General features: G+C 42.2%; 1 protein-coding gene across 1 annotated transcript; it reads right to left on the minus strand.

Annotated features, from left to right (window-relative positions):
• Positions 1 to 3,108: 3,108 nt before the first annotated feature.
• On the minus strand, positions 3,109 to 13,271 carry pck2 (phosphoenolpyruvate carboxykinase 2 (mitochondrial)). The gene is made up of 11 exons (XM_067577979.1): positions 12,793 to 13,271; positions 8,367 to 8,579; positions 7,948 to 8,132; positions 7,429 to 7,499; positions 6,843 to 6,978; positions 6,549 to 6,736; positions 5,901 to 6,063; positions 5,597 to 5,812; positions 5,052 to 5,189; positions 4,616 to 4,711; positions 3,109 to 4,516 (listed from the first exon to the last, which is right to left on the minus strand). Exons 1-11 carry the CDS (start codon positions 12,822 to 12,824, stop codon positions 4,047 to 4,049), a joined length of 1,908 nt encoding a protein of 635 aa, XP_067434080.1. The 5' UTR covers positions 12,825 to 13,271; the 3' UTR covers positions 3,109 to 4,046.

Here is a 13,271-nt window from a genome sequence, read left to right on the forward strand (position 1 = left end):
GGCGATTTAAACAAGTTGTTCCCAGAGTGCCCCTCCTGCAATCACTGGTCCTAATTGTTTTTTGGGAGTAAGGCTATGACGCCTGACTGACTGATGACATCACGCAGTCAGTCAACAGCTGGACCGCGGCGCGCTCAGATGACAGAGAGCGCAGCAGCACAATATTACATCCAGAGCACCATCTGGAGGGAATATTAACTGTATGCTGTCAGGACTAACTCAGAAGGATTTTCATTTATTTCGTCTTAAAGGCGCAGCGAGGGACATTTGAAATAAGAATCTCTGTCGGACCCCGGTCTGTCCTGTATCCACACACGTTTTTCCGCCTTGACTGAGTGAGATTTTACACAAAAAACTGAATTTTTCGATTTCACAAAGACTATATTTCAGAGAGACAGCGCGTCTGATTCTATAAAGAGGATCAACCATGGAGAGACATGACGCCCGAAATTGGCATGACTGCACATAAATGATCGGACTGCTCTTCTTGGTCGCAACGACACTGCACGGTAAGAAACTGTCGCTTAAAAAAACTTACAGCTCATTATTAGCAACACTCTACCTTTAATTTCTTTTCTACGCTTTGAAAAGGTTTGAGAGGGGACCAATTTAAACTTGACCACCAGCTGTCAGGGCGATGACAGAGGCAGAACCAGCATTACGGTAAAGGCGTGAAGAACTGATGTCCAAACAAAAGCAACGCTCTGGTGAACGTGATTTCATATGCATTCAATAAATCAGTCAGTCATTCATTCAAGTCAGTCAGTTAGTCAGTCAGTCAATTATTCAATCAGTCAGTCAGTCAAGGGTCAGATACACACTCATGCTGCAATTGTATTTCTTTTTCTCTGTTAGTATTTGATTACTTGATTATCAGCTCTAAACTGGGTTTGTGGTATACAATTCTAATAAAAATATTTGTTTCATCCTGAAATTGCAGCCTATTGTGCTGACTTGACACAGTATAATTTGTTGGAATTGCTTGGTCCTGTAATTTGCTTTTCACAGTTGAAGCAAATAGACATCGGCCATTACGTGAATGCACAACTTAATATTTGACTAAACATATGGCTTTTTCCTGTAATAAAAAGTATTTGTCAATTATGCATCAACTGGATTCTGCAGGTGTGTAAATCATGGTCGAACAGGTAGATGAGACCAATTCACTGCAATCAAACAAAACATAAAATGATAACGCAGGTCCATGTGCCTTGTTTGACTTGGGATCTAGTGCAGTGTGACAATGATTCATAGTTAAAAAGATGTGAGATACCCAGGAAGTTTGCCAAGGAGAAAATTGTATATAAATAGATTGCAGTGCCTTTCTCTTTTCACTGCCAAAGACTACCACTCAACTTTCTCACAAAGAATACAGCAATGTGTTCTAAAACCTTCTCCAGTTATGAACCTAAGGGCATAATGATAGATATTTAAGAGTAGAAGCAGGAGAGTGCATATAAATTACATTGCCATAGTCCATAATCGATAAAAACGTTGGACTGAGCCATCAGTGCCGTCATTTGTCCTAGGAAGAATGTCATTAATTAAATAAATTAATATCAGAGAGGGCAAGTGAGGAGGTATGAGGACTGAGCGGGGATGGGGGCTGATTATGTAGTGATTTAGAATTTGTGTATGGAAATGCACTTGGAAATTGTTTATCAATGGTGGGTGATGGAGATAGAGAAGGAATAGATTAAAAGAAATGGACGGAAAGTGAAAGATGATTTAGGGTTGGGTTGTGTTTGCTGCACTGCTGCTCATAACTGTTTACAATTTGAAGCTCTGGAGAGAAAAAAAAGACAGGAGAGAGAGAGAGAGCGGGGGGAAAGGATATTTGGAGATCAAGTTTTTTTTGTTGTTTTTTTGCCTGGCTGGTGACTCAAATTGTTTATCACTAATGATGTGCATTATCTTTTCCCTCAGGTGTCTTATTCCATTTTATCTCTGCATCCTTTAATCTTCTCTCCACCGTCCATCCTTGCATCAATCCAACTGTCCATCCAACCATCAGGTAAGCCTCAGAACTCGGCCTCCGTCATAACAGTGGAAGCAGGCACTAAGCTGGTTGTCGTGGCGTGATGTGAGTCTTTGGATGGCCACCCCGCTGCCCAGATCTCCTGGGTGACCACAGGTCAGCCAATGGCAATGGGAGAACAGTGTCTAAGCCGGGTGCAGACAACACCTTGACAATGAGCAGCGACCACCACATGGTTCCCACAGCAGCCGATAACAGGAAAGACATCAGCTGCGTGCTGGCACACAGGACTCAGGTCAAACCAGAGAGCCCCCCAGTGAAACTGGTGGTTCAGTGTAAGACACCACACACACACACACACACACACACACACACACACACACACACACACACACACACACACACACATAACCCAGCACTTATTATTTCACCTGTTCCTTTGCTGTTCACACTCTGACATGATTTTGCCTGTTTCAAACCTATGAGTGATTAGTTAAACTCAATGTACTGGACTACCTTTCTGCCATTTAACTGTCCTTCCTCCAGACGCCCCTCATGTGACAACAGTGGGGTATGACAATAAGTGGTACATGGGTCGTACAAATGTGGTGCTCACCTGCTAGGCTACTGGAAACCCTGCCCCAGTCTCTATCATGTGGAAGACATGAGTACCAGCAGATCTCTTTTGTCTTGTCAACTCTTTGTCTCTCTTTCCCCACGTCTCTTGCTTTCTCTTTTCCTTGTTTCTTTTTCTCTCATTTTCTATGTCCACACTCCTCACAGAGATGTAGTCGGCGCTTTTATTAATGCCACTACAGCCCTGTGCTCTGATTATGGAGATAGCCATATAATTTCTCAAGACTCGAGATTTAACCCTCATATAGCGAGAAACACAGTATGACTCTGAAGAAGAAGTCTGAGCTTAAAAATAGAAGAGATTAGAATTTGGATCCAGCAGTTTTGATTTTTGTCCTGTGCCCATCATATTTTCTTCCACATACATATAAACTGTGCATTACAAGATTGTATTAAATTTTAGTGTTTAATGTTCATCTATTATGTCCCATTTTCTTGTATATTACTTATTTCATATTCATTTGTATTTTAATGACTGCAAAAATGAACAAAAATGCATTTGAAGTTATTTATTCATTGCACTGTAATAAAAACCTTTGCATACAACTTCTAAAAATACCTAATAATCTCAGTCGCATTTATTGGTCCAAAATTTCACATATTGTGTGTAAACATCACCTGAAATCATACAGTTTAATCACAAACATTACAAAAGTGGCAAAATGAATTATGCATAGTGATCCTGGGTCTCACTGGAGACCTGCTACAATGTATTGAGTAGTTAATGGATCTCTGATGGATGTTTTTTTTTTTTCTTTTTTGGATATAAAGCTCAATTTAAAAATAAAGAACATTTCATGAGACTCGGTCAATAGTGTATTAGAAGAGCTGGTGCTAAAATTGACTTAAAACCTTTTAATGAGTAAAAATGTTAAAAAGCATGTCAGATTTTTGCCAAAAAAATATCTTTGGGTTTCAGCCTGTAAACATTAGCAGCCTGGACACTGTATTGTTAAATGTCTGGCACTGCTAGGCCATGTTGATTGTGCTACAGCACCATCTTGTGACTGAAGAGACGAGTGACAGTAGCGTCTCTACATGACACATTTGATAATTTCACAGAAATCTAACCTTCACTTTGAGAGTCAAACCTCCCTCCTGCTTACAACCCAGCACCAGTCCCTCAGTGTTGCAGCATTAGTATGAAGTAGTGACAGAAAGGTAGACGTTGTATTGTAGATTATTAGCTTCTCCTCTCATACCAACTCTGACATTTCATTCTGAACTGAATTCTCTTCATAAAAGAGAAAGGAAGGAGTCACTGGTTGAGTTTTCATGCATAGAGAAAGTTTGATAGTGGGGATTTTTTAGCTAACCCATTCAGAACTTAATTCTCTTTGTATGTAAACCCAACCAGTGGTTCTGATTGCACCCTAATGATCTGAATCCTGTCATCAGTGACTCCCTCTCTGTTTCTGGGGTCAGTAGGGTTTTAATTGTGCACCCTGTCCTCCAGCGCCTTCAGCTCGGCATCCACCTGAGCCGGCAGGTCAGCTCCAACTTGCTGGCTAAAGTATGCTCTCAACTCCTTGGTCTCATTCTGCCAGAAAGGCTTGGGCACATCAAACAGAGCACCCATGTCTACCTTGCTGCCGAGACCTTTAGTATCAATGGCGCCATCTTCTGGCAGCCAGCCGACAATGCTCTTCTTGGCACCCTCGTCCTCCCTCTCCCGGCCGCAGCGCTTGAAGATCCACTCTAGTACGCGGGCGTTTTCGCCGAAGCCGGGCCAGAGGAAGGCGCCAGACGCAGGGTCCTTCCTGAACCAGTTGACGTGGAAGATTTTGGGCAGATGAGTGGGGGCCTTACGGCTCTCCATGCTCAGCCAGTGAGCGAGGTAGTCACCAAAGTTGTAGCCGAAGAACGGCCGCATGGCAAAGGGGTCGTGCATAATCACCTTGCCTGGAAGAAAACATTACACACAGAATTATAAATCCATACAAATGCAGTTTCAGGAATTGAAACCATATGAAGATCAGGTGTGTGTGTGTGTGTGTGTACCTTTATGCTCAGCAGCTGCCGTGGCCTCAGACCTCATTGCGGCTCCAACAAACACTCCATGTTTCCAGTTGAAAGACTCGTAGACCAGAGGAACTCCTGACAATGTCAACATTTTATCATGTTTACTGCACAACTACTTGTATGCTATGACTTCTCATAGTGATATAACACAAGTCATGATTCAAATTTGTAAAATGTGAAAGACAACAGAAGCATTGTGCAGCATTACAAAGTGGCTAGAATGTGTCTTGCATGCCTTACCCCACCCCAGTGTTTCCTGTCAGTATTTAAACGATCACTATCAACTAAAGGCAAAATACCCTTAAAAAACATGAACGTTAAAATCTATGTGAAAATGTCCCGTCTATCAAATAATGTCTGTGTCTATTTGGAGAGAATTTTTTTATGTATATAATTAGGTGAAAGCAGCACCAACCTTCTGGCCTCCTGCCACCGAAGATGATGGCGTCAATGGGAACGCCCTCCTCACTCTCCCACTGGGGGTCAATGATGGGACACTGAGCTGCCGGCGCACAGAAGCGGGAGTTGGGGTGGGCGCATAAAGTTGAGCTTCCTGTTTACAAAGAGGAAACAAGAGGATTATTATTATTACTACTTCATAGCAAAGTCATTTGGCCAAAAAAACTCCTAAAGAACAGTCACCATATGAACAGTTAAATGTTAATCATATACTGTATGTGTGCATCTTTGGGTCACTATTTTTTTAAATGGTATTGCTAAGGCACACCACTAGATGGCACTGTATACACTGACGACAGATGAGCCTTTTAATAATCAGACCTGGTGGGATGAGATGTCTTTGTTGGCAAAGAAACAAACATGATTCATACTAAAATTACATCAGTAAAAAACTGCTGAATGCTCATAAATGTTCATTAGTGACTTCAAGGTCAAAACAAATCATCTGCCTCTCAAGACCATCGGGATTTTTAAGGCCTGCACAGTCCAGGCTGACGTTACCTTGCTTCCAGGTTTTGCCGTGCCAGTCTGTGAGTGTGATGCCAGCTGCAGGGGGGTCAAGACCCTCCCACCACACGCCTCCATCACTGGTCTCGCCAACATTGGTGAACATGGTGTTTCTAGCGATGGTGGCCATGGCATAGGGGTTGGTCTTGTCTGAAGTACCTGGAGCCACCCCGAAGAAACCGTTCTCTGGGTTGATGGCTCTCAGTTTACCTGCAGAGACAGACGGACGCATCAGATAAGTGAGCTCTGATTTACTACACTGCATATGGAGCAGCAGAGGGCGTCTCCTCCCTCTCACCTTGGCTGTCGAACTTCATCCACGCAATGTCGTCTCCTACGCACTCCACCTTCCAGCCCGGCAGAGCTGGTTTCATCATGGCCAAGTTGGTTTTACCACAGGCACTGGGGAATGCTGCCGCGACATAACGCTTCACTCCCTGAGGGTTGGTGATACCCAGGATCTGAGGAGAGGAGAGAGTGGTGAATGAAGATTTTAAAAAAACACCATCTTACATCTATACATAACAAAAGTTGCAGTCTAATACAATTTTAATTAATAATGATCACTCAAAAGAACAAAAAAGGCCTCATTTAAATAAGCGCCTTTGTTCTACAGAAGTCAGTCTACAGAAGGAAATTCCTGCCATGTTATTATCTATTTAATGTAGTTTTTCAGGGACAATATACTTAATTTAAAATTATGCATGCTTGCATTTCTCAACTGATCATACTAAAATTCAACCAGACGATGACGATGGCATGTGGGTAGTTTGACAGGTGTCAGGAGGAGGTTTGAAGCAGCATTGTTATACACTGCAAGCTAACTTGGTTTATTTCTTTGTGTATTATTTTCCCAGAATTGAACCTCCAGTGAGTTCGCAAGTTCACTATACCAGAATGAATTTCCAACAGGCCACAGTCACAATGTGTCATCCTCCTATCTCACCAGCATGTGCTCAGCCAGCCAGCCCTCGTCCTTGGCAATGCGGGAGGCGATACGGAGGGCGAAGCACTTTTTCCCCAACAGAGAGTTTCCCCCATAGCCACTGCCAAAGGACATGATCTTCCTGGAGTCAGGCAGGTGAGATATCAGCACCTTATCTGGGTTACAGGGCCATGAGTTGACCAGAGGGGCTGCAGAGGGAAAAGAGGAAGGGAAGAGAATTTGTAAAATCTTATATTATTAAAAAAAAAATACAAAGTAGTGATATAACATGTTTCAAGCTCTTGGAATTTGTACCTCTGAGTGGTAGAGGTCGTCCCAAAGAGTGCTGACAGCGGACAAACTCCACTCCTTCAGCCAGTTTCTTCAGGACAGGCGTGCCCATTCGTGTCATGATGCCCATGCTGGCCACAACGTACGGTGAGTCGGTCACCTTGAAGGAGAACGATATATTTATCACCCTTTTCTCTGACCTAAGCCTTCAACTGAGTAATAACCATAAAATGTTTTAGTAATTTATTAAAGTATATCATAAATTATAGTCATTTACTGTGATAAAGCAAGCACTGTTAGATACAATACAGTGACTTAAGACTTTATAAAAACAATGGTACAACACAGTAATAAAAAGACAAGTATCTCTTAATCTGATTTTCCAGCAATAATGATAAGATTATTATGAAAACCTTTTTCTTCACCAGCCTATAAGGCATTCACATGGCCACAGTACTGGGATGTGTTAATGTGCACTAAACACAATAAATATCATTAAAAGGCTCATTTAAGCCTGGTGCTACTCTGAAATGTTTAGATTCCTAAACCATAGCTTGAGAAAGATACTCTGTTTTTCAGAGTAAGAAGTGTTGAGGAGCACAGTCAGTACCTGGACACCATATTTGGACAGAGTTGAGCCCACTGGACCCATACTAAAGGGAATCACATACATGGTCCGACCTACAGAGAGGAGAAAGAGAAGCATAAACAACAGACTGTTAGGCCTCAAATTTTTAAAATAACTACATTTAAAGACTAAAATAAGGATTAGTGAATATTAGATGTCTTGGGAGCTTCTTTATAAAGTTTTTGACATTTGTGGTGACTCAAACTCATCTGTATCATGCATGAAGAAAAAGTTAATTTTAACTGCAGTATAATCCTATTACACCCCATTTTTGTTCTGTTTTGAGTCTTATTAGTTTCCACCCGATTTCATGATCTTTGAACCCCTCCTAAAACTCAGTTTTTTCCTAGTATATTCAGAGTTTTAAATAGAAGACATATGTACGCCACATGAAACGATTACCATTTGAATGTATGATGATATCAAAGTCATTTGAAAAAGAGGAAACATGACATGTTCTCCCGGCAACAAGCTACAAACATTTCATATCCAACAACATACCTGCCATGCAGCCAGGAAAGCGCTCCTCTCTGGCTTTCTGCCAGTCTGACTCACTCATCCAGCTGCCCAACTGGCTCTTTACGCCTCCAGCAGGGATGGGAATGGTGTCCCTCTGGTTCTTGGTCACAATCACAGTCTTGCTCTCCACCCGAGCCACGTCCTTCGGGTCTGTACGTGCGAGCCAACTGCCAAACAACATCAAGATGCAGAAAAATTAGGAACATCGGATGCAAATTAGGCACTGTGAAGCCTGACCCATAGCTCTAAATTTTAGGAACCTGTCTAATTAAGACTAACTATAAGTTATCATATAAATAATTAATGTAAGGTCTGTCCTGAAACAACTAACATGTACAACTAACTATCTGCTCTAGTTTGCATAGGTATTGTATGCAAGTATCCAAATGTAAAACTCGTACCAGTTCTCATATTTAGGAAGCTTCTTGACCATCCCGTCCTTCTCCAGGCCTGCTAGGATGTTGGCCGTTTCCTCTGGCGTCCCCGTCACCACATGCACACCGCTGGGCTTGCACTCGTCTACTGCTCCCTTGACAAACTCTGCAACCGCTGGGGGCAACGAAGGGATGGAGGCCAGGGACCGAACCCCAACACTTGCCCCAACGCCACCCTGCCTGAAAGAGTAGGGGCATTAAATCATCTTTTACTTTTTTGACCATTAACAGGCAACCAGAGGGAAATCCAATGACAATCACTGGACGTAACTCCTACAGAACACAATCTTTATTATGTCCAAAGAGTCAGAGGCTGATTTCATTTAGTTGCAGTGGATCAGTGAGGCAATTTACATTTACAATGGACTGTGGTTGGGTTGGGTGTAACGCAACACAAATAGAACTGACTGACACATCCACATTACAGACAACCCTTATCAACTAATCAAGTCTTCTTTCCATTGTGTGGAGTTCATTGTGCAAAGATATTTTCCTGCAAGACCTGCCATGCAAAGTTTTTACCACATGGTACACAAAAAAAATGAATTTAACAGCCTGAAAGTCCTGTGTTATATCACTTAATGCTACAGTAGCCTGCTAGAAAATTTTTATTTTTCCCTCATGGGCACCGTTATTCACAGAAACTGGAGAATACATAGCCTTCTGTCTGATCTAATTCAATCATTTATAGGATGCTGAAATTGCCATTGATAGGAGATACAATGCATGAGTGCAGATTAACTTGGATGACCCAACTCTAACCAGAGTGTAGTGCAGAGAGAGAGAGTCCTCATTGGGTCAGGTGCTTGGTAAGGTCAGTTAACACAAATTCATACTCTTAGTTTGTTTATTTCTCTCCAGATATGATCACTTTACTGTACTATGATAGGTAAGTCTGCATCATATTGAGGATCTGTCCATTTGTTTATTTCATACAAGTATTTGATGTTCTGTAACCCTGATTTTAATTCATGTCTGTCATTTGTACCATTTCCTCCTCACTGCTGCTCAATCCAAATTGATACCCATCCAATTTTTACACATGTGGATACTGATGGGAGTTTTAAAGGCCAGAGAAGAGCACGAGGCACCACCAACACCTTCAACAAAAGGCCTCAGATCGGAGTTGTGTGCTTTTCATGTGACAGTAGTGACAATGAGGTGCCTTTGCTGCCCTGGGGTGGTTAGTGCAACCTGAGAGCCTCAAACGGACTTCTCCACAGAGAGAGAGGCATGCAGGGGGCCGGCCTATTGTTTATTAGCAGCATGATATTCACAAACACAAGCCACTGAGAGGGCTGCAGCTATGCAAGCTGTTGTGTGTGTGTGTGTTCCTGTCTGTTGGTAGCAATGGTTGAACAATGGACAGCGGACAATGTGTGTATGTGCTTTGTTTTATGACCCCTGATGACCTCTACAGAGAGATGAGAGATTTATATTCTGTGTTCCTCAAATGAAATGTATGAATGAAGATTTAAAGCGCTCTAAAAGTAGTTTCAACCATAAATTGACCCACATTCCACCTCCAGTCTGAAATCAGTTCAACTGGGAATACAAATCACACTCTTCCACTTAGGCTGTTCAAAGACAGCTATGCAGTTGTCCTCTTAGGCGCTGGCACGTGGCTCTTAATTGGCTGCACTGAGTGTGTCATTATTCCTACATCACGCACATGCAGATACACATGTAAAATTTGACCGCAGTGTACAAAGGGCACGAGTGGCAGGCACGCTGAGACACTCACGGTGAGAAAAGTAGATAACATGTAACTTGACAGTGGGCAGGCAAAGAGCTGAAAACAGTCTGACACCAGCCTAAGGGATCAAACTCCCTCCGAACAGGTGATCAGTACCGTGCCAGTTGTGTAACCATTGATGTGGGAGCAATTAATCATGAACGCAGTCTAGTTTGTGCTGAAAACGGAGGCCTGACATACAGTGAGGGACAGAACATCATCTCAATGTGTCCTTTTTTTACTGTCCCTCTCAGATTCTGTGATTTTGACAGCAATTTGGTTTTCACATTCAATTTGGGGGCATCTGTAGCTCAGGTGGGAGAGTGGGTCGTTCATTAATCATAAGGTTGGTTGTGATTTGAACCCACACTCCTTCTGTCATGTCAAAGCCCTGAGAAAGACACTGAACCCCAAATTACCCATGAAGTGTGTGCATATATGAAAGAAAAAAATCTCTGTCTTTGCAGGTATATGATCAAAAACCCAATGTATTGGTTTACAGATGCTACTGTAACAAAAACTGAGCAAAATAAAATTAGTTGATGTAAAAAACTGACTTTTGGCCAATGAACAGCGAAGCCATGCCACTTTTTCTCTCTCCGACTAAAACTTGACCTCTGAGATTTCATGTTCACAATTTTTCATATCTTTCTTCAATACTTGCCATCATAATAATTCAATTAGGATTTCCAGTTGGTCGAGATGGTTACTTCTCTGCACCCTCTCCAACAAATCAGCAGTTTTTGGAGACTTTAGACTTTGACTATGATCTGAAGAGATAAACCAATGATCACCTGAAGGTGAACTAAATGAACAATGTTACTGTATAACAGCACCCCAGATTGACTTTTAACCCAAGAGGACCAAAGAATAGATGAACCATTCTCCTTAAATCAACTACTCAGTGCTTTAAGCTCTTTCCCCTACACACTAATTCAATTACCTATGTTCCCAATCATCCGCTGTCATGCCTTTAATTACTACAACCATTCAGGTGGTGCTGAAAATTATCTCCAGTGTGATCATGATTGGGTCAGGAGATGTGCTGGATTGAATTTAAAAATGAATTAACAGAAGCAAAGCATTTGTTAGATGATCATTTGCTCACTGGGGCACAAGTGCTGGCTGATTTGAGAGAGAAACTGGATGGGATTAGCACCTCTATTCTTCCTTCTTTGCATCAGAAAAAAAAATAGAAATCCTGAGCAGACTCTGATGACCTTTGCTCCCAATGCCCCCCTCCCACCCATTTATTGACATCATTCCTTTGTCTCCCCATTCCTCCACCCATCCCCCATACTTCCATTTGACAAAGTACATTTATCGAAACATCTGTTTCAGTAAAACTTTTTACATGCAATTATCCCTGACAATAAGACAGTGAGCATCTCTTTTTTTTCCTTTTGATGAATGTCACTTTTTTAATGACAGATGTTATCCATGTGACCTTTCCCCTTGCTTGCATCTGGAGTACTTTTCCTCCAAACACACCTCCAAATCAGCAAGCCAATCCTCACCCATCACAGGCAGACACGCCTACACTCCCACTTCACCCACCCTGCCTGATCCTGGTCGACAGCCTCTTCAGGGCAGAGTCTACACACGAAGCACAGGCAAGCCAGAGTATCACTGTGAACATGCACACGTGCTGCATACATTAGCCTAACACACACATATGGTACAGTGAGTACACTGGGAGGAGGAGGAGGAAGGGGGCGGGGGATACACGAAACATGCTCCAGGACATTCAAGCAAAGAGAGGAGTGATGACTCCAGACGTTACCAATCTCTCAAGCAGAAACACAAACAAAATGCTCAGGAACATGAGCTTCCTGTCACTAAACTCACATGCCCTGGCCATGGTGTCACTCACATGCATTCCTTAATGAGAAAATTAAAACACGCGCACACACACATTGCCACAGAGTGCTCACATTTACTCCAGATTCCCTGTGTGATGTGGTATCATCACAAAGCCTGGAAGGGGGGAAAAGGTGGTGAAGAGAAGGAAAGCAGAGTGATGATCATCCTTCAAATCACTTTCAGACCATCTATAAAGTCACCTTCACATCTTTGCTAAGATGTCATCTGATCTGAGAGGAGTTTCTCTTGAGATCAAGTCTGACAAGTTTCTGGCAGCAGTCAGCATAGCAGCAGGCAGTCAGTGATTTCACAATCAGCTTTCTCTACTAACTAAAAAAAAGCCTTTTCACAATGAATTAATACTGCATGAATGCTGGCATAGAGAGGATCAAAGCTTTATCTCTGCAACAGTTTATTAAAATATGTATATATTGTGTATTCTTATTCAATTTTAACTATGGTCCACATTGATGCAAATTATGCTACAGCCCATTGTGCATGTAAAAAAGTTCAGAAAAAGTGGGGAGAGTGGTTCACATTAAAGATAAATGTGTTCCCAATGTATTATAGACATTCACACACACTGTTATATGTGTATAAAATATAAAAACAGGCTACATAGATGGCCTTTAGTATGTAAACTGAAGTAGGCAGAAATACATTTGGAATGACACATTCAGCCTATTTTCTATAGTCTGAAAACATAAGCACAATGAAATGCACCGTCAGTGTCGCGTTCAAAGAGCAAAAAACATGACTTAATCGCAAAAAAAACATAAAGTCATATTGACTCACCTTCGTATAACTCCCAGCAAAAGGCACGACATGTTCGGTGCAAAAGTAAAACTAGCTTATAAAAAACAAAGGTGTAAAAAGGTACATATAAGTTAGCTGGAGAGGTAAAGACAGGAGCTAGAGCTGCTCACAGTTCATATCTGTGCTCTGAGGGGACCTTGCACTTTGCTCATTCACACAGATGCAGCTTGATGTAAGTGGATGATGTCCTGCTGCACGAACACAGTGTCCCTGAGAGTTAAACTGCCTTTATGAAGTTAGAATAACAAAGCTCAGCAACATGCAGGAGGAAGAGGAGGAGGAGGGCGCTGCTGCTGCTGCTGCTGCTGCTGTTTAAAGTTTAAATATCCTGTAGTCTTCGCAGGTTTTGTCCATATTGTTGGGTTTTCTCGCCTCCAAACAACGGACAGACCGGCCGGCTGTTCCTCCTGGCTGATGCAAGTTTCCACAGTTCCCGCACCGCTGAGCACTTTCGCACA

This window comes from Thunnus thynnus, chromosome 21, assembly GCF_963924715.1.
Source record: "Thunnus thynnus chromosome 21, fThuThy2.1, whole genome shotgun sequence".
Taxonomy (NCBI): Eukaryota; Metazoa; Chordata; class Actinopteri; order Scombriformes; family Scombridae; genus Thunnus; species Thunnus thynnus.